This window comes from Trametes versicolor, assembly GCF_000271585.1.
Source record: "Trametes versicolor FP-101664 SS1 unplaced genomic scaffold TRAVEscaffold_15, whole genome shotgun sequence".
Classification (NCBI taxonomy): Eukaryota; Fungi; Basidiomycota; class Agaricomycetes; order Polyporales; family Polyporaceae; genus Trametes; species Trametes versicolor.
This window is the reverse complement of record NW_007360335.1, coordinates 699,647-724,913: the sequence shown is the minus strand read 5'-3', so window position 1 is coordinate 724,913 and position 25,267 is coordinate 699,647. Positions and strand designations below refer to the sequence as shown.

The window sequence follows — 25,267 nt, the reverse complement described above, 5'->3', positions numbered from 1 at the left end:
AAATGCCGGGGAGCTAGCTTCTTGGGCCGCTGTGCGGTGGTGGGCGGGATGTAGGACCATGGAGCCGGTGCCGTGTGGTGCGCAGAATGCGCCGGGGGCAGTTGAACGACAGCACACACGACGATGCGTGTTAGACTCGGTGCTTGAAAAGCTCCAACATACTGTGGCTGCCAACCTGCGCACAGCGACAAAGGGGACGCGCGAGGAAGTCGCACGGCGGAATGATGTCCGCGGCCACATAACTATCTGTATAAGGTTTCCATGCATTGAGCTTGATACCGACGAAACATCAGATGAGATTAGTCCTAGATACTACCAAGGCGTGTACCGTGAAGCTGATGATAGTGCTTGCCCACCCGCAATGTACAAGCAAACCTTTAGAAGGTTGAGGGGCATTCGTCAACCTGCAGAAACACAACTGGAAACGATGGAGACGGAGGCAAGTCGGATGGCTTCATGGCCCAGACGACTCGCTGGGTACAGACGCCACAGGACAAACAGAGGCAAGCAAAGAGTGCAGGGAGGCTACGGAAGCCAGCGGACGAAGCCGGGTTCGCCTGGATTCACGTGACCGAGCCATTTCTCATAGGCAAGACCGATTCTTTGTGGAATCGGAATATAGGCCCGATACCGTTGACGATCTCAAAGCATTCTGTCTGGGCAGCCAGCCAGTCCCACAGCGTCTCCCCGGCGCACCGTTCCATCATGGATGTGGGGATATCTTGCACTCGTGCGCGGGGGCCAAGAAGCTGAAGTAATTATGAACAAGCGAGCAAGTCTGGCTCATCGGGAGCCTACCTTTCCGTTCATGTCCAAGACTATGGGAGCGGTTGCTGCGAAGAGCGGGGAGATGATGCCCTTCGAGACGTCGTGCGAGAGCATGTTCTGCGCGTCGTATCGTTCAGCATCTGTATAATCCGAAACATCACCTTAACGTACCCAGATGGCGGTTCCGACGCCTTTAGTATGTCTCGTCAGCTCGGTGAACGTGTTTCCTAAAATGCATTCTTGTTGGTCCATAATCCGTACTGCATCATCCTTGCTGTTCTCACGTACCTGGGTTTACCGCGATGGACACAATACCCTGGTCGGCATACTGGTCGGCCAATTCTACTGCGAGAAGCAGGTCTGCCTAGCTCGACGCTGTTAGCAACTGACCGCAGTGCAGTGTACGTGATCGAAGCCTGACCAGCTTAGATTGCTGATAAAGTTGCCCGGGCGTTCGTTTCCGCCGCACAGGCCCGTCCATGAGGGTTGTGTAGTCGACTCGGCTCGATAGCGGAAGCGTGCAGGTGTAGTGGACCACGCGCACCTTGTCGAGGGCACGCGCAACGGCGCTTGCGGTGGTCAGGAGAACTGGCAAGAGAAGATGGGTGAGGTAGAAGTGCCCAAGCGCGTTTACACCGAATTGGAAGTCGTAGCACTGGTGGGTCAGAAGTGCAGCTGGGGTGCACATTACGCCGCTGCCAAAACACAATCAGACAAGGCGTGAGTATAAGTAGCAGGTGGTGTGGAAAAGACGTACGCATTGTTGATGAGGACGTGAAGGTATTTCTCGCGTCTAACCATCGAGCATATCATAAGTCACGTTTTTGAATGGTTCGGAAAGGCGGGAACATACCGCATGAATTCAAGCGCTGCTCTTCGAACTGAATGTAAGTCGGACAGGTCCAGCGGTAGAACGTGAATTGTTTCTGAGATCCTCCGAAGCCGTTCGAGTGCTTGTTGGCCACGCTCTCGATCTCGACTGGTGATGTATACCTTCGCGTTTCGTCTGAGCAGCGCCTGTATACACTGCATATGAGCCGTGCGCTAGATGTATGAGTGACGATTACTTGCCGTGGCGGTCGCAAAGCCTGGGGAGATGTTATCAGCTGTGCGACCACGGCTCGAGATTGTGAGAGCTTACCAAGCCCCGTATTTCCTCCAGTTATGAGGAATACCTTTCCAGTTTGGTCCGGCATATCATCCACGGACCATTCTCCTTGAGCATGCTGACCCCAGCTGGCCATCCTCCTTCGGTTTGTGCGACGCACAAGGTGTGAGGAGTTTTGAAGAGTGGTACTCCATGCCGCTGGGATATACGTGTAAAAGCTGCGCTGAGCTGTCCGCAGGGACAGCGGCGCGGCGTGATATGACCCACAGCGCCCTACAATCAGGACAGGAATGGACGTAGCGTGTTGATCTAGACGCGGCGGCGTTCATAGCCCTTCAATCAACATGATCATTCCTATGTTATCGTGCACATGCGCCCACAAAGGTGGGCGCAATGCAGAAACAGGAGCCCCTCCTGGATGGGCTATGCTCTCAACAGCATTCCGAGCGGCTTTCATGACTCGCGCCTGGGTAAGTACTGTTGGCCAGCGGATGCTCTAAAAGTAGGACGTTAGCACATAATACAGCCTCAAAAGTAAGCGCTTCACCTTTTGAAAGCATTGCAACTACATGATCTCGAGGAATAGCAGAAATACACCGGCACCGGCCATGATTGCGCTCGTGGTTCGTGGACAGTTTGTTAGGCGCTCGATGACAACCGCTCGAGTGAGGAGGCGCTTAAACGGCTTTTTCCCTCACTCCCACGTGGATGCGTACCCACGCCTTTCCTCCGCGTCCTCCGCTCTCCAACCGCCATTGGCACAATCCTGGTAGGCACGCCAACTCTCAGCTGCAGCACCTGATACCGAGCGAAGTCAGGAAGACCCAAGAACCACGAGTCCTAAACAACATTCTCGACCCTCTGATGGTAAGCGGCTGATCACGATGACCCTCAACTTTCTCACCGCAGCAGCGTCCAAGTCGAGCCTCGCAATTGCGCGATTGCTCAGTTCCAGCACACGGGGCTCAGGGGCGGCGCAGAAGCGCACCGCATGTCTGACATAGTACGTCAGTGTGCGTCTCGCGCACACTGGTACCGGGGACTACGGCATACCCCTTGGGGCGGGCAGGTAGGGGCAGGGGCGAGCGGTCACTTGCGACTCCCAAAAGCGCGTACCTAGGAGCCGTGGCGCATTCAAATTCCAGAACAAACCGCCCGGAGGTGCGAAAGCACGGTGATGCGTTCACAGGCGTCCATCGGGCAAGAACCATCTTTATGCGCGGGGAGGGCCGAGGCTGATGAAGGTTACCGGACATGGGCGGTACGGTATTGCCTTCTCAGGGTGAAGCCAGGGTCGATCTGGGATGGTACATATACGCTGGCAGGCAATCGCGGACCTCCTTCTCTGACCTCTGTTCCCCGCAGGTCCAGAGACTACTGCTGTTGGCCTACTGTCTTCCCTTTGCCTGTCTTTTCAGCGATCTTCTGGTCCACTGTCACGTTTGCTCTCACGGGGCCGCCACCATTAATCCGATGATGCAATCAAGCTGCAACTGGTGCGCGCTGTGTGTTCTAGTCTGGTCTGCACTCGTCTCCGCCTCCGCACTGCCTGCACGGACATCCTCGAGGAAAGGCGCCGTCACTCTACCGTTCATCAGACACTCGCGCAAAGTAACTGCAAGGGATGATGGCGGGGTCGTGGTGGGTGGGACTGTAGGTCTTGGCGACTCGCAGGATCTGTGAGTAATCCCTTCCGCGCCGCGACTGCGCCGGAGCGGAGGTCGTGAGCTGACTCCGGAGCAGTTTCTACAGCGTCGCGGTGACCGTCGGCAACACCACCGTGCCTGTCAACCTCGGTATGTGCCGCTCATGGTCAGCAGACGCTGGTCCAGGAACGCTCCGCGGCTCAATGCTACTTGCGCACTTTCAACAGACACCGGCTCGGCAGATTTGTGGATCCGGACTTCCGCGTGCCAAACTTCGCAATGTACACAGTCTAATGCGGGGCCACCATATGACGACTCGAAAGGCTTTCAGCCAAGCGGCGGCGACGTGGACCTCATATTTGGAGACTCGGTGACGGGCACACACGCGAGCGGTCCTGTCGGGCGTGATACGGTGACACTCGCGGGCCTGGTCATGGAGAAGCAACCTCTGGCAGCCGTCAATGACACGGACAACTCCGCTGTGGCGAGTGGCGGGTCAGGCATACTTGGACTTGGTTTCTTCTCCCAAAGGTGACATTTTTGCGAGACGTGCTGCACTTCTCACTCACATACATCAATCAGCTTCGTACAGGCAGCGATCGTCAACGCAGAGGTGGGTAGGGCGAATCTCTCGCGGTACGCACGGCGGGCAAACTGATTTCATCTGAGTAGACTGCGAACTCGAGCATTGACACGTTCGTGGAACAAACCGCCAGCTCTGGCCCTATTGTATCGCGCCTCATCATGTCTGATGTGATTGACGAGCCGTTGTTCTCGGTACGCAGCGCATGCACACCGAACTTTGACTTGTCCTCAACACCACACTTGCAGATTACACTCCAGCGCGATACCATCGATGTCTCCGGGCAAGGCCAGATCACCATCGGTCAGCTGCCAGAGGGCATCGACAACTCGAGCCTGACGTGGGTCCCTGTTCGCCTGTACGACGCTAGCGTGGGTGGGCTTTCACCTCCGTCTTTGGCACCGAACGAAGTATATCCTCTGTGAGTGCGAAACTCACTTCGCGTGCACACGCCCCTGACGTCATTCAAAGCCGCTGGGAGGTTGAGCTCGATGGTGTGTTCCTTGATGACAAAATACTTTCAGTCTCCTCGCAGCAGGCAGTCGGGATCCCGAACCCCTCTCTATCTGCCCTGATCGACACTGTGCGTACCCCTGGCTCCGCACGCGCGCCTTCTGATTGACTCACCTCTATCTAGGGCAACTCCATCCTGCGCGGACCCAACGACGTCGTCAGCAACATCCTCTCCACCGTCTCGCCCGCGTTCGCCGCCGACTCCTCCGCGCAGCCCACATTCCCCTGCACCGACGCGCACTCACTCATGTTCCAGATTGGCGGCGTGCGCTTCCCCGTCGATCCCCGCGACTTCGTGTCGCAAGCATCCGGTTCGGACGGGCAAGCGGCGTGTGCGGCGGGCAACATCGTCGCGACGGACGCACCACGCTCCGGCTCGCTCTTCAGCTGGAACCTCGGGGATCCGTTCCTCAAGAGCAACCTGGTGGTGTTCTACTACGGGAACTTGACGCACCCGTCGGTGGACCCACCGAGGATGGGGTTCAAGTCGCTCGTGCCGACTGACGCCGCGGACTTGCTGGAGGACGCGGTGGGGGATGCGCAGAAGGCGGGCGGGAACTTCGAGAGTGAGCTGTGTCCTGCTCTATCTTCCCGGTCGTAGCTGATATTAGGACGTGTGCTTGCAGGCACGTCGGACGCGGCGCCTACGGCCAGCAGCCTCATTCACGAAGACGGCGCCGCGAGAGCGACTGGCACAGCCAACGGCGCGTTGTCGGCCACGGCGATCTCGCCGTCTGGTACCTCTGGATCCTCTGCGACCGACGCCGCCCAGCCAAATTCTGCGCAGATGTCGTTGAAATATGCCGTGGGTGGCAGCCTCTGGAATACGCTGTTCCCGGTCATATTTGGTTCCGTAATTCGCGAGTTGTGAACGATTGTTTGTTGTTTGTATCGATACCACAGCTGTCTGATGCTCTTTTCGCTTGCTTTGAGGACTCTGCTCCATATCATATTCGCGCTGACACCACATACCGCAATCGAGGGACATTAGCACTGGAATATCCACGAGCCTGCATCTGAGCACATCAGTTCCGATACTGGCAGCTCGCTTTCTGTGAGACCTGCGGACACTTTGGACATGCGTCGATGTGGGAGGGTAATGGCTATTGGGGCGGGGACTCGACGAAAAGAATGAGGGATCGGACTCGAGAGGCTCGAGGTTACAGGCGGTCCGGCATGTGCCGACGATTACTGGGCGCTTTTTATGACCGCCGGAGTACAGGCGCTACCCGACAGGCCAACTCTGTTTCCCCCATCATCTTCGCTGGAGGCCATAATGTTCCGAGGGAGTATCGGCGCGGCCACATCCTCTGTTGCGCCTACTGCGGGAGCATCCAAATTGCTGCAACCCGCACACATCGGTCTTTGTACAAGCAACAACGATCAGCACGTTCGAACACATGGACAGTTTGACATATGCCAATGTCGCTCAGCTGCTTAGGTTCACGACCCGCATACCGCTCATAGCGTCCTCTCGGGCTCGTCGGCAACTAACCATGCGGCTTCGACGGGTATGTGAATATGCTCGCTTAGATGCCCGCTGACTGACCAAGTCGAGACCCAGGTCATTCTCCCGCATGTCTTCTTCGATCAACTGCGAGACAATGTGCCGGCCTTCGAAAGCATCTTCGCCCGCATGCACATGTGCTAAATGCTTTATTGCCAGCGACGATCTACTCTTATTTCTATTTTTACGAGACGTTGACGTGAGATGCGCAGCGTTTATACTCACGTCCGCGATTTCTGGCGTTTAGCGGGGGTTTGGCACAGATTGCTCACTCCGAATCTAAACTAGATGCGTATAGCCAGGCCATGCATCGCGTACAATCTCAAGGTTTCCGAAAACACCTCATGACGCCTTTATCTCAAGAAAACGATACTTCGATCGATGCACGCAGGCAATGAGCGGTAGCACGCCGCCTGCTCATAACCGGCGCACGCTCTGTCGTACGCTTGTCGTGCATCATGCTAGGACACCTTTATATTGACAGAACCTTCTGTCGCGATTGCGTTAAGACCGTCCTCCTGGTACGAACGCTCCTCACGATTCGCCGCCTCTAAGATGCCTACTGCTGGGTGGTGGGCCCTCGTCTTGGTCGCCTTCCCTGCACTCGTCGCTGGCCTTCCGTTCACCGATAGGGCGCCCTGGAAACCAGCCGATGCGACCATTCCTTTCATTAAACGCACTCGCTTGACACTCGGAGAGAGGGAATATGAAGATCCCGCCATCCCCAGAGGGACAGTTGGTCTTGGCGATAGGGACGACGTGTAAGTTTTGAATATATCTCTGGGCTATAAGGTACCCACGTATCATGTGCTAGGTTTTACACCGTATCGGTGACGATCGGGGACACCGCTACCCCTCTCAACATCGGTATGTGGCGCCATCGTGGCGAGTTGCATGCTCGTCTGTTTATGACCCATCACCATATTGCAGATACCGGCTCCAGTGACCTTTGGGTCATCACCCCAAACTGCCACACCTTAGAGTGCAATGCATCGGACGCTCCGCGATATAGCACCAACTCAAACGATGAACGCTTCCAAACTGGCAATGCAGCCGTCGATCTGAGATACGGAGACTCGCTGACTGGGTCGTACGCGCGTGGCCTTGTTGGCCGTGACACAATCACGCTTGCTGGGTTGACCATGGAGAACCAAACCTTCGCTGCTGTTAACGACACAGACAACTATGCAATCACGAACGGCGCGTCTGGGGTCCTGGGGCTTGGGTTTCCCGCTCAGGGGTGCGCATCTCACAAGAATCTTATGACTCGGATGCCTTGTTGACACATCTTGGTGTAGATTTGTGCAGTCTGCAGTTTTGAATGCCGAGGTAAGTGTGTATGTGGCGTGGACTTGGTATCCATGGTTCATACAGATAGTGCAGCTCGGGAATGCCTTCGGCATTGATGCCTTCGTTGAGAAAATCGACAAGGCCGGCCCCATCGTACCGCGTCTGATCATGTCAGGAGCCGTCGAAGAACCTCTGTTCGCGGTAAGGACTGATCTAGACTTTCACTTTCGCGCCGCGCTGACTATCATGTTAGCTTACTCTTCAGCGGGATACGATTGACGTCTCAGGCCAAGGTCAGCTTACCATCGGTCGGCTTCCGGAAGGTGTCGACAACTCCAGCATTACCTGGGTACCCGTCCGGCTGTACAGCTCTGATGAAGGCGGTCTCTCTGCGCCGTCGTTCGCTCCTGATGAGGTATACCCTCTGTACGTGCCACTACCGTACGCATTAAAGACATCTCTGAGCAAGACCATTTTTGACAGTCGTTGGGAGGTAGAAATTGACGGCGTGTTTCTCGACGGGGAAAAACTCCCCGACATCACGCAGCAAGCCGACGATATCAGTACTCCGCCTCTCTCCGCCCTCATCGACAGCGTGAGTACCGCATCTCTTATGCTCATTGATGCGCTGGTTTGACGTGAAGTACGTCACATAGGGTAGCTCTCTCATCCGCGGACCCTCCGACGTCGTGAACGCCATTCTTTCCCAGGTCTCACCCGCCTACTCCGCAGACCTAAGCGCCCCTTCTCGCCTTCCATGCTCCGCCGCGCACACGCTCGCCTTTCAGATCGGCGGGAAGATGTTCCCCGTCGACCCGCGCGACTTTGTCGCTCAAGCCGCACCGGGAGACGTGTCGGAGTGCGTGGCGGACAACGTGGTCGGGACGGACGCACCGAGCGCGGGCGCGCTCTTTAGCTGGGTACTCGGCGATCCGTTTCTAAAGAGCAACATGGTCGTGTTCTACTACGGGAACCTGACGCATCCGTCCGTGGATCCGCCGCGCGTGGGCTTCGTGTCGCTTGTGCCACCGAATGCTGCTGAACTCCTGCATGACGCCGTGGAGCGCACGCAGAATGCCGACGGGAGATAGGAATGTGAGCCTCATAGACTAGATAAACTGGTGGCTAAGTAGCTGAAGTAGGAATACACAGCAACCTCGGGGAACGAGCCGACGCCTGGCGTTCTCCTCACTGAGCAATAGGACTTTGGACACGGATAGTGAATTCATTTCTCCTTCGTGATTTGCTCTGCCATTGGACTGTAATTGTACTGTCATTCTTTTACAAGCGACTGCCCGCAAACCAGCCCAAAATCAGGCTTCGGGTCATCTTCCATCCAAGTTACTGCCCATCCTACCATCATGGTGGCGCAAGTGATCGCAGACGTTGAGCGCGGTAGGATGCCGACCTAAGTGGATGCAGGAATAGTGAGTCCGACTCCATCAGCTTTGAAACCTTGAAGAGGCGAGCTCCGTGCGGTCGTGGCAGCACCCATTCTCGCGCTTCTCAAGAACAGGTTCATCGAAGCCCATGCACAATGTAAAAAAGGAACTCCAGAGAGCCCGTTAGGTGTTAGTTGACCTATGACAGAGGCACGCTCCGAAGCATGCTGTAGTCGTGAAGACACGGTAGCAACTTCTACGCGGCAAACAAAGTTCTTGCGCAGCATGATCTCCTGACTTGTACCTCCACTTCATTTGGTCTCACAGCTGTACTACTTGCTTGATGGGCGGCGCAACATACCCGCGCCGCCGCGCGCCGGTCATACATGGCAATAGTATACGGGCAGTGCATCGAAATGGACCCCGGCTTTGTAGCAGTCGGCGATCCATGGCCTACAAGCAGTGACATTGCGCAGCGGCACGTTGTGCGCGTCTCCTTGGGAATCTGATGCACGACTGACTATGCTCTCTTCTCCAGTGATGGCCTCCAAGATCGGCGTCGGAACCGGCGGCTTCTTCAAGTTTCGAACCCTCCGGTGTGTGGACGCGCCGCCCATCCAATGACGTTCTTGGCGGCGTGCCCTGCTTTCGCAGCAGAGGTATTGCTTCCTAAGCTCCATCCTCAACTCCGAACTGAGTGGCACGCTTCAGTTCAGTAACTCAGCGTCGCGATGAACTCGAAACCAAAGAGAAGAAGCACGGCTTAGACGAAAAGCTAGTACAGCCACTGTGGGTATGTATCGAGGGTCTTCCGGCCTCGGGTCGCCGCTTTGTCTCGGAGCGCCAGGCATCATTCGCCGACACTGGCTCCGATGGTGCAAGCGTTGACGAGTCCAAAACACTGCTCAACACCGCGCCTGCGTATAAAAGGTGCTCCCTGCCTTGGAACAAACCATCCCAGCCCCATCTCCACGACCAAACGACTCTTCTGACACGATGCGCTTCTCCGTCTCTTTCTCCGTCCTTGCTTGCATGGCGGCCTCTGTGCTGGCTCAGAATGCTCCTATCGTAATCGACACACCGTAAGTGTATTTCTTTTCGGCGGATTTGCATGATCTGAGCCTTTGACGTCGTTTTAGGGCCAACCCTGTTCAATGCCAGACCACTCTTGTGACCTGGACTGGTGGCTCTCGTGAGTATACTTTGTATCAAGATGTGCGCGCGAGATACTCACAACATTTTTTCATAGCTCCTTTCGACCTGGTATGAGCATTCTCTTGTCATGCTGCTTATCCGTACTCACCTTACCGGCGACGCCCACTCTCGTTTGCAGGCGTAAGTGATCAAGCCATACTACAACTCCTCCCTCGTCTTATAGCTTGTTTTCAGTTTCGTGCACGACAGGACCGCAGAGCACCACACGGTCACCTCGGGGAACAGCTTCCTGTGGACCGTCGATCTCCCGGCTAGTAAGTGCACGACCCTTCGACCTACTAGTACGACTCACGCTGATGATGTGCAATACCGCAGACACCGACACGTTCGTCTCAATCCTCGATGGGACGTCCCACACGGGGCAGTCCGACCTCTTCCTCATCCAGCCTAGCAGTATGTGTCCTTCGTGTTTTCACTGAAGAGCCAGACTGATTCGTCGTGCAGCGGACAACTCCTGCCTGCAGCAGTAAGCTGCTTGCGCAGTGAACTCTGCGACAAGCCCGATGTTCTCTGGATAACGGTACCATCATCGGCAGGGCACATCCTAGAATATCTTCGTACGAGATCTTAACGTATCATGTCCGTTTTAATGCCAACCTCGTGCAATCCGTACTCAATTGCATTGCTTGTTCTCACGCACCCTAAGTGTGCCCACGCAGTTCTCGTGCTATGCATGAAGTTGTAAATGTGTTTCTGTATCAGAACTCTTCCAAGCGAAATTGCGCTCGGCGCGGTGATGTGACGCTCGCGCGAGGGCCAGCATCTTCTCGACCGTTGTGCGTGCAGAGGTCTATATACCATTGCCCGAGGGCGCGACGATACAACAGGCTTCCATCTTCTGTGATAGCAGGTGTCCTGGAAGAAGTCAGCCCGGATCTTGAGAAATGGCAGCTAATCTTGACGGTTTGCAATAACAAAGATCGCATCTTCGACATCACGTCAGATGCGAGAATGAATATAGAACAGACACTTCGAGGATTAAAGATGCTGACGGAAGTACCTGTGTGAGACTGCGCAACCCTCCACTCCAACCGCTGTCCATCTCATGAAGAGCTTGAAAGCGTCCGATACATACATGCGGTACCTTAAGCATAGTCCACCAGCATGCAACGAAACAAACAAAACCTGATCACGCACAACACTCGGAATGGCGGTCGCCCATGCCCCCATCTGATTACCCATCTTTACCGAAGACACTGAATGCTGTTCCCAGATCCCTGACAGGTTCGCGTGCTCACAGTTCGCCATATCGCGGGGGTGCCTCCAGGGGCGAGGCCGCTTCCCGGTGCCGCCGCATCTGTGCTACCTCTTCCCGAAGCGTCGCCAGCTGTTCCGCAAAGTTCTCTTCGAGTGGTCGTGGGCTCCATCGCGTGCCTAGGTGTTGCGTGTTCTCCGCCTGCGGAAGACTCGGAAACTGAGTATCCTCGAGTGCCGGGGAGTGAGAGAGGGGATTGACCGCCGCAGTGCGGCTCTTGTCGTCCTTGTCCCAGCCTTCGAGCGACGTTTGGGGCTGACTCGGAGTCTATATCAATAAGTAGGCACATCTTGTATGACTGATATAGCGCACCTGCAATGATGTCCCGTAGAGCGAGATGGGAAGAGGATGTCGGGCGACCATTGCCTCCCCAAACAGGTCCGAAGTATTGGTCGCTCCGCCACCGGTCGATGTAATGTCTCCCGAAGACACGGTCCCTGAGGCGAGAAGGCCGAGGTGCTCGTTGCCGTGAACGAAAGGGTCGTCGGAGAATTCATGGTCAGGGGAGCGATAGATGAAGGCTGGGCCATGGTGTTGTTCGCGAGTTTCTTCGCTTGATTCAACACCGCCGTCAGCCACCGCAGCACAGTCCCTCTGTAGCGCTTCATCCCCAGCAATACCGCGACGGCGATTGGCACAACGAGTGCGGAAAACGCAGAACGCGACGCAGAGGATAATGAGGAGGGCACCACCTCCAACCGCACCCCCGATCGTGGCGCTCCTGGTTGTGCTTCTGGCCATAGGCGCCGCGGTCTGGGATTGTGACGGGCTTGCTGTCGATGACGCTGCAGCAATACCCAGGGTTTCGGGTACTGCCGCACTCGCCGTTACCGTGCTCGATGTGTCCTGCGAAAGCTGGAGGTCGGAAGAAGACACTGCGAGGGCGGAGGGCTGTGTATGAGATAATATCCCGGATGTTTGAGACGCTGAGGCCGTGGACGAGGATGTCGGCGGAGATGTGGAAGAGGAAGTAGCGATCATCTTGTCAGGACTGAGTTGCGTGGAGGTAACCGTCACGACGGCGGTGAGAGTTGGAGCGGCGAGGGAAGTCGAACTGGCTGGCTGGGAAGAGGACGGCGGTTGCGGAATCTCCATCTCTCCCTGGTCGGGGACGGTGAGCTCAAAATAGTCAAAGAGCACAACAGCCGCCTGACTGGGTGGTATCTGGATAATGAGTGTGTGCTCTGCCAGGGAGAGGTTTGTAGCGCTCATCACGACTGCGTCATATATGAAGGAGACGTTGCGCGAGGGTCTGTATGAGAACGACTGTTGAGCGACGCCGTCGAGTTCGAAGGCGAGCTCGACACGGCTAGTGAGTGCTGTCGGGACTGATGGGGGAAGGATGTTGCGAACGACAATGCCGGTGGCCGTGAAGCTGAATGCGATCGAAGGGGCAACGATGTCTTCTGTCGGATCGTACGTCGCATAGTGCCAAGTTCCATCGTGCGTCAAGGACGCGTCGGGTTGAATGGCACAGTCAACGCCGCACGTCGCTCCTTGCGTCCATGCAGTCGAGGGAGAGTACGAAATGCTGGAATCGGCGTCGTCTACGAATTTGGAGAGTGAGACAACGCTGAGCGCGGATGCTGCAAGGAAAAGGAAGCGCGATTGCCAGAAGAGACAGGGCATTGGACGGGAAAGCGATGTAGGCAGGACAGAGTCAGTGTGGTGGTGGGGACGGAATAGTAGTACGCGTACTTACTTAGGGACCTGCACGTAAATGGACGGAGGAGGTTGGCGTTGATAGAGTTCTTGACGAAAGATGCTTGACGTTCAAGTTGGGCTGATGAGCCAACTGCGTCTGTCAACCTCAAAGTTCGGTTGCGGAGGTAGCCGTCAGTCTGGGCTCCTATGCCCGAAGATGCTGGGATAGCACATGGATGACTGTACAAGAAGAGATACGGTCGTCCCGCGACCAGTCCATCGCCGGTGTTAGGGCAAGTCGTTTGTGCTGGGGAGAGCAACAACGTAGAAAAGTTTCGAGCACAGCAGCATCTGAGGCCTCAGGAATTCGAGAATACCATTCAAACCCGAGCGTGAAGCAGACACCTTGAAGGATATGCTCGGCATCGACTCTCGTGTTCGAAGGCGTGATCGAAAGTGTTTCCGGGAGGAAAGCCGGGCTCAAGCCGGAGTCCAAGGAGCAGCCCTTGATCCATCAGCCCTCAATCATTATTAACGTAGTTTGTAATACCTATAAGCATGACCTGCGGCACACTTTAGTCTATCTGGCTTCATGCTCTGCTCTCCGTCGACTTGCCGTCGATCTAGTGTCCTTCCGCCTCGTCGCCGGCCCGTCGTTCGCGAGCGGGTACTTGGTGCCTCCTGGAATGGTCGGATCCCCGCTGTCGCCTACTGTCTGGACTATGTCGCGCGGCGGTAGCGACAGAGCTGGAGAGCCTAAGATATCCATAGCTCAGCAAGATCATAGGCAAAGAAATGTTCGTGACACTCTTCAAGAGTGGGCTGCGCTGCCTCCTGCCAGTGGTGCGTAGCACCGCTTTAGGGCAGACTCCAACGTCACTCGTCAACCACAAAAGAGCGCTTGGCATGAGCGCTCAGCGCTCAGTACTGAAACGTTGAGCGGGGTCCTTTGAAAATCCTATAGCGGCCCCCGTGCGATCCAAAGGCGTGCATCAGCATGAACGGAACGGTGGACGGATGGATTGAGATTCGATGTAAAGCAGCACTATGAAGATTTAAGACCTTAAAAGAAAGTGTCTCTGTCGGACTTCGCAGCCCTCACTAGTCACTCCCGACGGCCGTCCCTGTCGTGAAGAAGTCAAAAGCGCTCAACACATACATGTTGTACCATAACACGGTCCACCAAGATGCAACGGAGGGGAAGGAAAACAACCCAGTCGCGCGCAGCACTAACGGAGGCGGTCGCCGTGCCCACATCTGATCATCTATCCTCCCGCCGACGTCGCCGAGTCTTGTCCCAGGCCGCTCGAAAGTTTGCAGGCTCATGGTTCGCTATACTGCGGGGGTGCCTCGAGCGGCGACATGGCCCGGGCTTCTCGGTAACGCCGTATCTGCGCTACTTCCTCGCGAAGCGCTGCGAGCTGCTCCGCCAGCTCCTCAGGTCGCGGCGTGGCCTGCCCGACAATGCGCGGCGCGCCGTTTCCCGCCTGTAGAGCTCCAGGAGTGGACTCAGGATCATCCTTTTCGTCTGTGTTCCAGCCATCGAGGAACGTCGAGGGCGGAGTCGAAGTCTGTATTGATAATTGAGTAGGCGTATCTTGTACGGCTGATAAAACTTACGTGCAAAGATGCGTCCTCGTGCAGTGGTACAGATGAACGAAGTGCCGGAGTGACCATGGTCCCCGCCGATAGGTTCGAATCAGGAGCTGCTCCGCCACCAAACGATGCAACATCCCCCGAAGACGAGATTTCGGGCGCGAGAAGGCCGAGGTCCTCGTTGCCGTCAACGAAGGGGTCCCCGTTTGGGAACCCAGGGAATAGGGAGTGATGAATGGGAGTTGGGCCGTATTCGTGTCCGCGGGTTTGTTCGCTTGGTTTATCACCGCCGTTGGCAGCCTCCGTACGGTTATGCGGCAGCATCTCCTTCCCCAGAATCCTGCAGCGTTGTCGATTACGCCTTGTGCGGAGAACGCAGAACATCGCGCACAGGATGATTATGATAAGGAGGGCGCCACCTCCGGCCGCAGCCCCGATCGTAGTGCTACTGACCGTGCTCCCGTTCACAGGTATCGCGGACTGAGATTGGGACTGGGACGGGCTCTGTGTTGAGATTGTGGCGCTACCCAATGCTCCGGGCACTGTTTCGCTCGTCATCACCATGCTTGATGCGCCCTGAGAGAGCTGGAGATTGGAGGTGGCATGCGTACCATCCGACGAAGACGCTACGAGAGCGGGGGACTGCGGAAGTGATAGTACTGTAGACGCTTGAGACGCCGAGGACGTGAGTGAAGATGTGAGCGTGAGCGTAGTGACGATCTGCCCAGGGTTGCGTTGCGTGGAGGTAACCGTCACGATGGTGGTGACGGCTGGAGCGGTGGAGGTGGATGCAGAGGTGGACGATTGATGAGACTTTTCAACCGCCTGGTCAGGGAGTGTGAGCTCGAGAAAGTCAAAGAGCACGACAGACGCCTGGTTAGATTGCATCCGGATGATGAGCGTGTGTTCTTGGAACGAGAGGTTTCCAACGCTCATCACGACCTGGTCGTACACGAAGGCGGTATCGGCGCTCTGGGGTGTGAACGAGAAGTTCGGTTGAGCCTCGCCGTCGATGACGAAGGCGAGCTCGACATTGCTGGAGGGTGCTGTTGGGACAAATGGGGGCAAGATGTTGTGGACGGCGACGCCAGTGGCCCTGAAGTTGAATGTGATCGAGGGGACGACAGTGTCTTCCGTTGGATCGTACGTCGCGTAGTGCCATGTCTCATCGTGTGCCAAGGACGCGTCGGGTAGTATGGCACAGTTAACGCACGTCGGTCCTTGAGTCCATTGGGCCGCGGGAGAGTATATGATGCTGGAGTCGGCGTCGTCTACAATCTTCGAGATAGAGAGGACGCCGAGCGCAGAAGCGACAAGGAAGAGGAAATGTGGCAGCCAGAAGAGACAAGGCATCAGAGCAGGGATTTTTGTACGCAGGACTCAGATTTAAAAGGGATGGGGGTGCGAGAGCACAAGAGCACACCTGCGTACTTGAGGGGCCGGACAGTTGACGGATGTGAACTGTCTCGTTAGAGTTCTTGACGAGAGATGCTTTGCCTTGGACTGATCTACCATATGCATCTGCTAACATCAATGCCCAGTTGCAACCATAGCTATCATTCTCAGGTTCCTGGGCCCAAAACTGACACGGTAGCATGTGGATGTCACTCTTCGGGAGGGTAGTTAGGGTGCGCCGACCAGGTCATTGGGATCGGGGAAGTCGTCGCCATGAGAGCGACTACGAAGGAATGATGCGAGCGCAGTGTTGCCTGAGGCCTCAGAAGACCTGACAAGATTATTCAGACACTGTCATGCGGTGATATAAACCAAAGGCTGGACTTGCAATTTACTCTCGTTGTAATCGTGATGTCTCGGCTTAACGCTAGCCTGTTCTCTGTCGAGCGTCCCTCCCTCGCTGTCGGCGTTAACGAGCAAGTGTTTGGTGAAACGTCCGATCTGTATGTGTTTCCCCGCTCCTCTACGACATTCCGCCTGCGCAGCGATGCAGCCCTTGAGAAAGCAAGCCACATACTAGCAAAGTCACAGGGGGAGATCTCAAGGGACAGCACCGAGTCCGAGTCGGCGCTACCACTGCCAAGGTGTAGCACCGCTTTAGGGCAGGCTTGGCGACCGTCTGTTGTCCTGTTCTCGTCGACGTTGTGGCTGCTCGGCCTGTCTATGCTAGATTCACCTGAGAGGAAACACGAAGAAGGCAGGCATATATAGATCCACGCCCTGCCCAACTGCGGGGGTATCCGACACCTGCTTCAACCACGGTCGCACCCGACAAAACCATTGGTATGAATCGTTCAAGCACGGTCTCCGTGATCAAAGCCGCCCAACAGGGGAAAAACAGCAGACCCCGTTTTTGCCATCATGCATATGTCACTACTAGCAAGTGCAATCAGCGAAGCGCAGAAGGTCAAAATGTCTCATCGCAGCAAGGGAGGGACGCCGCGACAACGCAGCGTGCTTGCTGGTTTGAATGTATACACCCTGTATACGACGTTTAGCTAGCAGCGCTCATAGCTTCCAGTACGCTTCAGAGTAGGGAGATCACCCTTGACTTTTGTATCGTCATATTAAGTACGCTGTGGCCCTTGATGCATTGTGGTTGCGCAACTTACTAATTTCCCCCCTACAGAGTCGTAAGAAGCATGCAGCATCCACGCGGCGCGCAACCCCTCCACATCCGCTCGAGGGGGAACGTCAGACTCTACCCTGGTACCACCACCCCAAAACCATTATGGCGTCGGAGTATTCCTCAGCATCGTGCACGACCAGACCGCCGAGCACTTCGACAGCCTCACAGAGCGCACCTTCACGTGGAACACCAACCTCCCCGCTAGTACGCATCCGACACCACTCACTCCAAACTATACCACGCATACTGACCCTATTCTATATCGCAGACACGAACCTGTTCTTCTTCGTCACCGACTCGACGTCGAACTCGGCGCAGTCCAACCAGATCCACGTTCAGCCCAGCTGTACGTGTCCACTCTCCCTCTCCGGGTGCAATGCCGAACTGACCGTTCCTCCCTGTAGCGGAGAACACCTGCCTGCAGCAGTGAGCGACTCGCGTACGCCTCAGCGGCAATCTGGAGACGTCAGTCTGAGTCGCCCTATGTAGTACGAACGTTGCACGCGCGTCGTGCTATACCTTCGTACCGCATGCGGCGAGCGTATTATGGTAGTCTCTTCCAAGTTTGATGCAGACTGTCTTTGGTCCATACGAGTTCACAGGTACCCAAATGATCTATTTTGCTGCTGGCTAACACCGTCCTCGCGATCGAGCTCGTCACGCGTCTCCTTTGTCCGTCTGACACAAACCCAATGATGCCCACATTCAAGCGATTCCCAGAGGTGCGCGGGTAGATTCTCTCATACGACGTCCTACACAAATCAGACGCGCTTTACCCGCAAGGATCCTCTGCAGCCAGGCGAGTGTCGTCTTGTACTATCAAACACGCATTGACATGATGTTTGGAAAACCTTGCTCATGCTGCGCAGATCATGCAACTGCGCAAGAAAATCTTACGTACTGTATAAAGCAGCCGTGCTGGTAGTCGTGTCTTTGGATCCAAACTACAACCCTCCCCTGCTTCGCAATCAACTCCGCCTACAGCCCTCTGCCGCCGGACGCTGCAGCTTGCGTGATCAAACCAACGCAGAGAACTGCAGATCAGGACAGCACGAGTATGCCGACCATCGTTGATCTTGACGTGGAAACTCTCTTGTCCATCCTGCTTGAGCTTGACATACGCGACTTACTGGTCTGCAAAAGGGTACGTACTATGTACCACCATAACTGCGAGAACCCATGCACTGACACTGATCATGCATCATAGGTTAGCAAGGATTTCCGAGACCTCGTCGGCTCCAGCCCGGTGCAGTACAAGTTTCAACTAGTCTGGGCCGCAGCCGTCGACGGGGCAAAGCGCGGCCTCGGCTCGAAGGATAGGCTACAGGCTCTCAAGGAGTACCAGTTCGCATGGCGCACCTTCCAGCTTCCGATCAGTATGACATTTTCAAAATTCGTCAGTTTCACGCCACCAAAGGATCCCTTCCGCCTCCTCAAGTTCAGCGGCCCTTTCGTCGCTATGCACGTCGGATCCAATCTGAAAATATACCGCCTGGCGTCTGCGAAGCGCCGCGTTCCGGGGATGACTTGGTCTACGCAGCTTGCTAGTCTCGGTCAAAAACCACTGTTGGGCGCGAGCGACCAGAGGGAGAATGTCGTAGCGATCTGCGGAGCGACGATCGGAAACGAAGAGTACGCTTTTGCCACTCATCTCTGCCATAACTGCTTCAAGTTTGTTTCTTACGAATATGCATGTAGCGTGTTCCGTTGCAACTTTTTGACCCTCCTTCCTGACGGGTCGATACGTCCCCATCCCCTTGCAACACGGGCCGCACTGGGGATTGAACCCACAATCGGTTCCCCGGGAGACGTCATACAGGCGGACATGCTTGGTGATATCCTAGTATTAGCGGTCCGCGGACAAGTATTCAGCTCCTTGTACGTCCTGGACTGGAAGACGAGCATCATCCTACTAGTAAGTATGTTGTTGCACAGCTCCCGGAATACTCAATGCTCACAATCGCGAACACCAGCACATGAGGTGCACCGGCCCGTCCTCCATTTTCGCCCACTTCCTGGACAGAAACCTGCTTCTCATAGGCTACCAAGACAACGTGTATATTCACGCCATCGACACCACGCGCGGCCCGAATCGCAGCACCATTCCTTTGTGTTTCTTACGGCCTCCGCAAGGTGGCTTCTACATCGAGGGCATCCCTTCTCAGCCAGCATCGTCGCCGACGGACGAGGACGGCCTATTCCATTCCGACCCCAACGCTGCCCTGCTCGTACTGCACTTCAGCTGTCCGTTCAGGTACCGCGGACAGACCGACTACGTCTTCTGCATCCCGCGCGCGGCTCTGCTCGCAAACATCGGCTTCTCACCCGCGACCGCGACATCCCCTGCGGCGGTACGCTCTCCCGCCCCGCAGTGGGAGGACTGGTCGCGCGGCGGCGAGCTCCTCTTCTGCATGGGCATCATGCAGACGACGCGCCCGGACATCTCCGTCTCCGCCTTCGGCTCGCGCGTCGCCATCGTCTTCAACATGCAGCGCGCAGGCGGGCCGCCCCGCATGTCGCAGAGCACCGTGTACGCCTTCGAGATGCACCGCTGGGCGTGGGCGCGCGACGGGATAGAGACGCGCGCGCCCGGGACGGTGCTGCACGTCTTTGACTTCAGGGTCTTGCCGGACTGGGGGATCGTGCGACCGCGGGACCCGCTCCCGTACGGGATCTACAAGCAGGACGTCGTGTACGTGGACGACGGGCGCCGGTCGCACAAGAAGTTCGTGCTGTTGCTGGAGGACACGGTGGCACTGGTGGTACGTCTGACTTTGGACTCGCTCTTGCGGAATGACCTGGGTTGCTCATTCGCGTTACGTTGCCAGCGCGAGGATTTGCTCGAGGTGGGCGGCGTACCTACGACAACACATTGTTACATGTCCCGCACCTGAGGATGGGATTGCTGGGTGGTATGTACAGCGGACATGGACATTAATGATACAGTAGATACATGGCGTGGGTATGATGGACGCGAGACGGCTTGGAGCAAGACTACATACAACAGCAAAAGCAGGGGAAAGGCGATCTGAATCCGTGAAAGCGAAGAGAGTGATGAGCGGATAGGTGGAGAGCAGTTAGTCGAAAGCAAGTAGACGACTCGACTAGCAGGGGAGAGCGGGGAAGACGGGGTGCGGGGAGAAAGTGGAATCTTTACATAACAGGAGACAAGAGAATGGTGGACGAAACACGTCGTTCAACGTCCCATCGCCATCGCGAGCTCGGAATCCTGCGCCGTCCTCGTTGACGTCAACACCCCTTCGCCTGCGGATGCGAGTGCGCTCAGGCCCATCGCACGCCTCTTCTGCTACTGCTGCACGGCACGTCGCGCGGCCGCGGCGTGGCTGTCCCATGCCTCCCGAGTAGGGGCGCGCGAGCGGGAACGTTCCTTTCCCTCGCGATCCTGCGCGAGCGTGACCTTCTCCGATCGGCTGGAACGCTCCGTGGGGTGAGGCGATAGCGGCGTCAGAGGGGACGACGGCGCGTCCGAGCAAGAGGCGTACGTTGGCGAAAGCGAACTCGACGGCCCAGCTACACTAGTAGACGTGCCGGGAAGGTTGGCGGTGTCAATGCTAACGACAGCCTTCGCCTTGCCTTTGGGCTTGATTGAGGTGGGCGCGGAGGACCCAAGGCCAGGGCTTCGACACGCGCGGCGCGGGTGCCACGCTTATGTTGGCCGCGACGCGACTCCTTTGGATACTCACACACCAGGTCCCGACGAGTACATTGGCTGTGGATAACTGGTGAGCTACGCCACCAATGAGAACGCGAAGCGACTTACTTGCACCGATGTGGCCCGCCAGGCGGCGGAGGGCCACACGCGATCTTCCGCTCGCGGCAGAACAGGCACGCCATTATCGGCTTCTTTTTCTCCGTATCGCGACCTTCGGCCCCATCGCCCTCGCCGTCCTTGTGCATGTTCAGGCAGAAGATCGCCTGACCAGCGGGTAGGGTCGCGGTCTCGGAGGTAGTCGACTTGCCGCTAGAGCCCGGCATCGGCCCGACAGAGCCAGGGGTGCCAGCAGACAACGTGGGGAGAGGGTGGGACATAGGGGGCATGAGCGCGTCTTCGGGGCGAGGAGCCGAAGACAAGGACGCGGACTCGGGGAAGTGGGGGAATGGGTAGTCGACGGCCGGCGGCGGAGACGGGGGCTGCGCGAATGGTGGGTTCTTGCGCGGGCGGCCGCGCGGTCGCTTTTGGACGACGGGCAAAACGGATACCGTTGCTGGTGCACTTGCTGGACCTGCCTCCGCTGGGATGGACAAAGACTCGGGCTCGATCTTGACGAGCGAGCTGGAGGCTGGGGGAAGGAGTGAACCCATGGGTGGGAGCGAGGAAGCACGTTGGAGGTTTACAGTGGGGAACACGGTGTGCGTTGGGGCCGTGATAGGCGTGATGGCACCCTCGAGAGTGTAACTCTTGGTGTTCGACGATGGCGGCAGCGGGTACCTGGGTTTCCATGACGGAGCGGGAGACTGGGAAAGGTCGGCGTAGTCCATCGACATGGGGCTGTCGACCGCGTAGGGGAGATACTCGTGCTGGACAGACGATGTGTCGATATACAGCTCTTCAGGCTACATGGTATACATCTACGCGTACGCATCCAAATGTCAGGAAAGCAATCGCAAATGCAGAGGAAGAGGAGATGGAAGAAGTGAACGACGGGGAGAATTTGTGTACCGCTGAATACTGTTTGTTTGCAGTCGTACATGTCCGTCTCGAGCCTGCTCGTCGTGGGCCATCCAAAACATCGCCTCTTCCTCTCCCCTCTCCTCGTGCTTCACAGCGACAGCGTACTCGGGCGTGGTGGCGAGCTGCGGAGGGGAGACGCACGACTGGGGCTCGGGGACAGAGAGTGTACCGCAGAGAGCGACGTCGTGTGGCGTTCGAATGGCTCTCCAATCGCCCGCAATGCTTGTACATTTGCAGGCGTACCGCGCACGTCCTCTGTCAAACCAACTGAGATCTGCCAGACCGGACCATCGGACCGCCACGCGACTCGTCGTTGGACGCTTTCTGTGAAAAGTGTACGCAGGAGTTTACACCAAGCACAGCCGGTGGCAGCGCTATATTTGACCCCCGACTCCGTGGCATGGTATGAGTATCCTCCTTCATAAATCAGGCCTTTTGCTCTCCACTTCGAGCTGATTGGAGCGTGGAAGAGGCCAAGCTGCGCAGCGAAGGGGCCGGATTGGCAAGCTTCGCAGATCGAGGTTGGTTCAGGTAGTAATGTGCTCCTATCGCTACCTTGAGTAGGCGTGGCTGCAGAGTCGTTCGAGGTCATCTTCAAGAGTAAGCAGCTGAGGAGAGTCAACGTCGGGGAGTGGGAATAGGAAGAGAGGAAGGGCGATGTTTGAGTAGATGAACTCCCAGTTAGAGTTCATTGTTCGACGTCAGAGAAGGCCCGCGCACCGAGACCTGCGCAGTCTGCTTGGAGGTGTCAGCGGTGACATCGCGACCGAAGTCCGCGCTGTTCGGCGATGCGCTCGTTGGAGAGTGTGAAGGTGTGTACGCGGGCGTACGCCCGCGCTCCTGACCATCCTGATGGCGCCTGTAGTCAGCGGCGGCGCATGATTCTGGCGTAGGTAGTACATACTCCGCCACTGTCTTTGTCCTTATGATATATCAGAAGCAGCGCACCGCTCGCTGTCATATCGCAATAGCGGCGTTTTGCCACTGATGATGCCGTGATGAACCGACTACAAAGCGTGGTCAGATAGATGCACGAGAAAAGAAACCTCGATATTTGACATACAAAGCGAGCTTTTTCACATGTACAACGGCGCACGCGAAATGCTGGGAGGAGGCTGTATTCAAGTGGTGGAGAGGGAGCAGAGTTGTGCTGGTCGACGTCCAACAGCGCCTGTCACTCAGGCTGGCGCTCGAGCGTCGGACTTCAAATTCTCAAGGGCTCGCTACCAGCCGCCACCAGATTCCATCGCTACGGGAGGTACTTTCTCGTCAGTGCCCCGGCCACAATAGACACCAGGATAGAGGGAAATGCCATCGTGCAGAGGGGACTATAACAGTTATTTTTGAAATCAACATGAGGGGCGGGTACACGGGTCAGGATAGATAAGTCGGACGACGACGGACTTGGTCTGACAAACGCCAGTGTCCCTCCATTGCTTACGGTACTCATTCGCGTCGATAAAACTAAGCACAACACCAGTGTTGACGAGTAAGGGCACACACCACTGTAGGCACCATTGGAATAAAATATTGTGAAAGTTCAATACACGGGATACTACAGCGGTGATACAAGAGCAACAGTCGGGAGATGGTACGCTAATCATGGCGACAGGACGTGAGCTTTTCAGCATTATGTGGTGCCAGGTTCGAACTTGCTAGCGTCGGTGTATCGTACGGTACCGATACCTAGGGACGTCCCTTCGCATACTCCTCGAGGAGCTCAGCGAGGCGCAAGTACACTTCGCGCGCGATCTGCAGCTTCTTCCCGAGCGAACGCTGGATCGACACTGTCAACACGAGATGACCTAATCTCGCGTAGAAGCCTTGAAAAACTCACCGGTTTGGTCCCGGTTGTGAGGGCTAGCCGCAGTTTCTCATGGAGTGATTGCATGTCACTCTTGAGCTAGAGGCGAGCATCGAAGGTATGAGTGAACACGAGCGTCGCAACGCCGAGACATTGTCCGAGCGCACTCACATATTGCCATATGTTCGCAATGACGTCGATTTTGTTCGCCAAGGTGCCGATCTCGTCCTTGGTGGCGTCGAGCAGTTGCTGGTACTTCTTGAGGAGTGGCTGTTTCCCTTCCAGGACGTTCAGATCATGCCTGCACTGGTTGATCTCCTTCTCTAGAGCTTCGCATTACGAACATCCTTATCAGGGCGGTTCACGCGCGACAAAGAAGAACATACCAGCCGCGCGATCCAAGGCTTTTTCGCAACGATGGTCTGTGTAGATACCCACGCCAAAGGCGGCCTAGCAGAGCGAGAATGGGATAGTGCTGAGTATCATCATCTGTGTTGAATGATTGAATACATACCAAGGAGAGAATGGCAAAGGCAGGACACAGATATGTGAGGGCATCGAAGGCATAGCCTGCACCCAAGCTAACAGCATCAGCGCAGACAGATCCCCGTCGCCGGATCTAGTGCGAAATCTGCGGTTAGAATGCAGATACTGAAAGCACTAGCGACATGTTACCTCAGCATAGGCCCTAAAAAGCAAGGAATTAGTAAGGAGATAGGGAGCTATGAGCGTGCATACATACTCTTGGAGACGCCGTTGAAGATCGGATAGGCGGGCTCGAGTTTCGTTGAGCTCGCGCGTGAGTTGCACGCCGGCCCTTTGTACAGAGTTCTCTAGAATGCAGGCAAAGAGACGAACTTCCTCTGCGAGCGTCTTGAAGCTGCTCTGTGTTCCGTACGCGACTTCCTCCTTCGCTTTGAGCTCCTAACATATCCCCGAGTCGCAGACATCAGTATTCGGGAAACATTTCAGCAATAAATCGAGCTCGGACCAGCATGAACAACTCCAGCTCCATCTTCATGTCCGGTATGTCATTGACGTTGATATGCTCGCCCGGGCTTGGCAGGAGCGTGCAGTATTCTAGTCTCAGAATGGTGAGTGCATATGGTCAATTAGCAGAAAACGGCACTGACGTTCCATGAATGCTGAAGCATCCACTGCGTTCCTATAGCTCTGCTCCATGATCTGTTTGAAGCGCTGTAAGGGGTCTGAGCATGTACACCGACGGCAACCGGATGAAAGGGAGGAGGGCGCACGTCGTAATGAGCGGTCCACTGAGGAGCGAGTTGGAGGACCTGGCCGTTCTCGTCGCGGAATCCCTGCTGGTCGAAGGTCCATAGGTCGTTTCTTATCATCTGAAAACCCCTGTCGATGTCGTTGACGGTCTGTCGCAGCTGGCGGATATCGCTGAGCGTCTGCGACCTGATGTTCTCCTGTCGAAAGACGTTCTCAAAAGACTCCGACACTCTGTTCATCGTCTGCTCATCCCCGAGTCTACTGCGCAGCAGTAGCGTGTACTCATCCTCGACGTCGACGGGGGTGGTAGTGATGGTAGTCGACATGGCCGGATCAGGTGCAGTGCAAAAGCAGGAGAGGCAGTCGCTGAAGGGAAGTGACTGAAGACGTTATACTTAAACCGAGTCGTGTCCGAGTGCGTTGGGCCTCCCGATACCGGCTTC

General features: G+C 56.2%; 10 protein-coding genes across 10 annotated transcripts; 5 read left to right on the top strand and 5 right to left on the bottom strand.

Annotated features, from left to right (window-relative positions):
• Nucleotides 1–563: 563 nt before the first annotated feature.
• On the bottom strand, nucleotides 564–2,012 carry TRAVEDRAFT_136297 (NAD-P-binding protein; the record flags this gene model as incomplete). Its single annotated transcript, XM_008047013.1, has 8 exons — nucleotides 564–749; nucleotides 799–885; nucleotides 940–995; nucleotides 1,057–1,132; nucleotides 1,190–1,463; nucleotides 1,526–1,561; nucleotides 1,622–1,785; nucleotides 1,887–2,012. The coding sequence occupies 8 exons, from the start codon at nucleotides 2,010–2,012 to the stop codon at nucleotides 564–566; spliced, it is 1,005 nt and encodes a 334-aa protein (XP_008045204.1).
• Nucleotides 2,013–3,352: 1,340 nt separating this feature from the next.
• TRAVEDRAFT_175792 (acid protease) lies at nucleotides 3,353–5,527 on the top strand (the record flags this gene model as incomplete). The annotated part of the gene is made up of 9 exons (XM_008047012.1): nucleotides 3,353–3,555; nucleotides 3,620–3,672; nucleotides 3,750–4,053; nucleotides 4,105–4,135; nucleotides 4,195–4,299; nucleotides 4,354–4,526; nucleotides 4,577–4,688; nucleotides 4,743–5,184; nucleotides 5,245–5,527. The coding sequence occupies 9 exons, from the start codon at nucleotides 3,353–3,355 to the stop codon at nucleotides 5,487–5,489; spliced, it is 1,668 nt and encodes a 555-aa protein (XP_008045203.1). The 3' UTR covers nucleotides 5,490–5,527.
• Nucleotides 5,528–6,680: 1,153 nt separating this feature from the next.
• TRAVEDRAFT_54097 (acid protease) lies at nucleotides 6,681–8,506 on the top strand (the record flags this gene model as incomplete). Its single annotated transcript, XM_008047011.1, has 8 exons — nucleotides 6,681–6,886; nucleotides 6,940–6,992; nucleotides 7,056–7,365; nucleotides 7,424–7,454; nucleotides 7,509–7,616; nucleotides 7,669–7,841; nucleotides 7,899–8,010; nucleotides 8,072–8,506. The coding sequence occupies 8 exons, from the start codon at nucleotides 6,681–6,683 to the stop codon at nucleotides 8,504–8,506; spliced, it is 1,428 nt and encodes a 475-aa protein (XP_008045202.1).
• A 1,263-nt stretch (nucleotides 8,507–9,769) lies between these two features.
• TRAVEDRAFT_75492 (uncharacterized protein) lies at nucleotides 9,770–10,648 on the top strand. The gene is made up of 6 exons (XM_008047010.1): nucleotides 9,770–9,879; nucleotides 9,937–9,989; nucleotides 10,047–10,062; nucleotides 10,187–10,266; nucleotides 10,328–10,405; nucleotides 10,457–10,648. Exons 1-6 carry the CDS (start codon nucleotides 9,794–9,796, stop codon nucleotides 10,480–10,482), a joined length of 339 nt encoding a protein of 112 aa, XP_008045201.1. The 5' UTR covers nucleotides 9,770–9,793; the 3' UTR covers nucleotides 10,483–10,648.
• Nucleotides 10,649–11,246: 598 nt separating this feature from the next.
• On the bottom strand, nucleotides 11,247–12,896 carry TRAVEDRAFT_54095 (uncharacterized protein; the record flags this gene model as incomplete). The annotated part of the gene is made up of 2 exons (XM_008047009.1): nucleotides 11,247–11,522; nucleotides 11,580–12,896. 2 exons carry the CDS (start codon nucleotides 12,894–12,896, stop codon nucleotides 11,247–11,249), a joined length of 1,593 nt encoding a protein of 530 aa, XP_008045200.1.
• Nucleotides 12,897–14,233: 1,337 nt separating this feature from the next.
• Nucleotides 14,234–15,860, bottom strand: TRAVEDRAFT_24792 (uncharacterized protein; the record flags this gene model as incomplete). Its single annotated transcript, XM_008046820.1, has 3 exons — nucleotides 14,234–14,482; nucleotides 14,532–14,847; nucleotides 14,899–15,860. The coding sequence occupies 3 exons, from the start codon at nucleotides 15,858–15,860 to the stop codon at nucleotides 14,234–14,236; spliced, it is 1,527 nt and encodes a 508-aa protein (XP_008045011.1).
• Nucleotides 15,861–16,874: 1,014 nt separating this feature from the next.
• Nucleotides 16,875–17,521, top strand: TRAVEDRAFT_54093 (uncharacterized protein; the record flags this gene model as incomplete). Its single annotated transcript, XM_008047008.1, has 5 exons — nucleotides 16,875–16,934; nucleotides 16,994–17,033; nucleotides 17,101–17,295; nucleotides 17,360–17,437; nucleotides 17,496–17,521. The coding sequence occupies 5 exons, from the start codon at nucleotides 16,875–16,877 to the stop codon at nucleotides 17,519–17,521; spliced, it is 399 nt and encodes a 132-aa protein (XP_008045199.1).
• Nucleotides 17,522–18,148: 627 nt separating this feature from the next.
• On the top strand, nucleotides 18,149–19,985 carry TRAVEDRAFT_54092 (uncharacterized protein; the record flags this gene model as incomplete). Its single annotated transcript, XM_008047007.1, has 5 exons — nucleotides 18,149–18,235; nucleotides 18,299–18,723; nucleotides 18,790–19,006; nucleotides 19,065–19,853; nucleotides 19,920–19,985. The coding sequence occupies 5 exons, from the start codon at nucleotides 18,149–18,151 to the stop codon at nucleotides 19,983–19,985; spliced, it is 1,584 nt and encodes a 527-aa protein (XP_008045198.1).
• A 742-nt stretch (nucleotides 19,986–20,727) lies between these two features.
• On the bottom strand, nucleotides 20,728–20,997 carry TRAVEDRAFT_84536 (uncharacterized protein; the record flags this gene model as incomplete). Its single annotated transcript, XM_008047006.1, has 2 exons — nucleotides 20,728–20,821; nucleotides 20,873–20,997. Coding segments are annotated over 2 exons (219 nt in total), but the record flags the coding sequence as incomplete, so codon positions are not given.
• A 2,473-nt stretch (nucleotides 20,998–23,470) lies between these two features.
• Nucleotides 23,471–25,150, bottom strand: TRAVEDRAFT_40814 (uncharacterized protein; the record flags this gene model as incomplete). Its single annotated transcript, XM_008046840.1, has 8 exons — nucleotides 23,471–23,560; nucleotides 23,622–23,687; nucleotides 23,760–23,917; nucleotides 24,099–24,207; nucleotides 24,327–24,512; nucleotides 24,580–24,668; nucleotides 24,722–24,785; nucleotides 24,845–25,150. 8 exons carry the CDS (start codon nucleotides 25,148–25,150, stop codon nucleotides 23,471–23,473), a joined length of 1,068 nt encoding a protein of 355 aa, XP_008045031.1.
• Nucleotides 25,151–25,267: the final 117 nt, after the last annotated feature.

Coding starts and splice junctions, on each gene's coding strand:
- TRAVEDRAFT_75492 (XM_008047010.1), top strand. CDS start 9,794: ATGCGCTTCTCCGTCTCTTTCTCCGTCCTTGCTTGCATGGCGGCCTCT. Junction 9,880..9,936: donor CCTATCGTAATCGACACACC/GTAAGTGTATTT, acceptor ACGTCGTTTTAG/GGCCAACCCTGTTCAATGCC. Junction 10,406..10,456: donor CTTCCTCATCCAGCCTAGCA/GTATGTGTCCTT, acceptor TTCGTCGTGCAG/CGGACAACTCCTGCCTGCAG.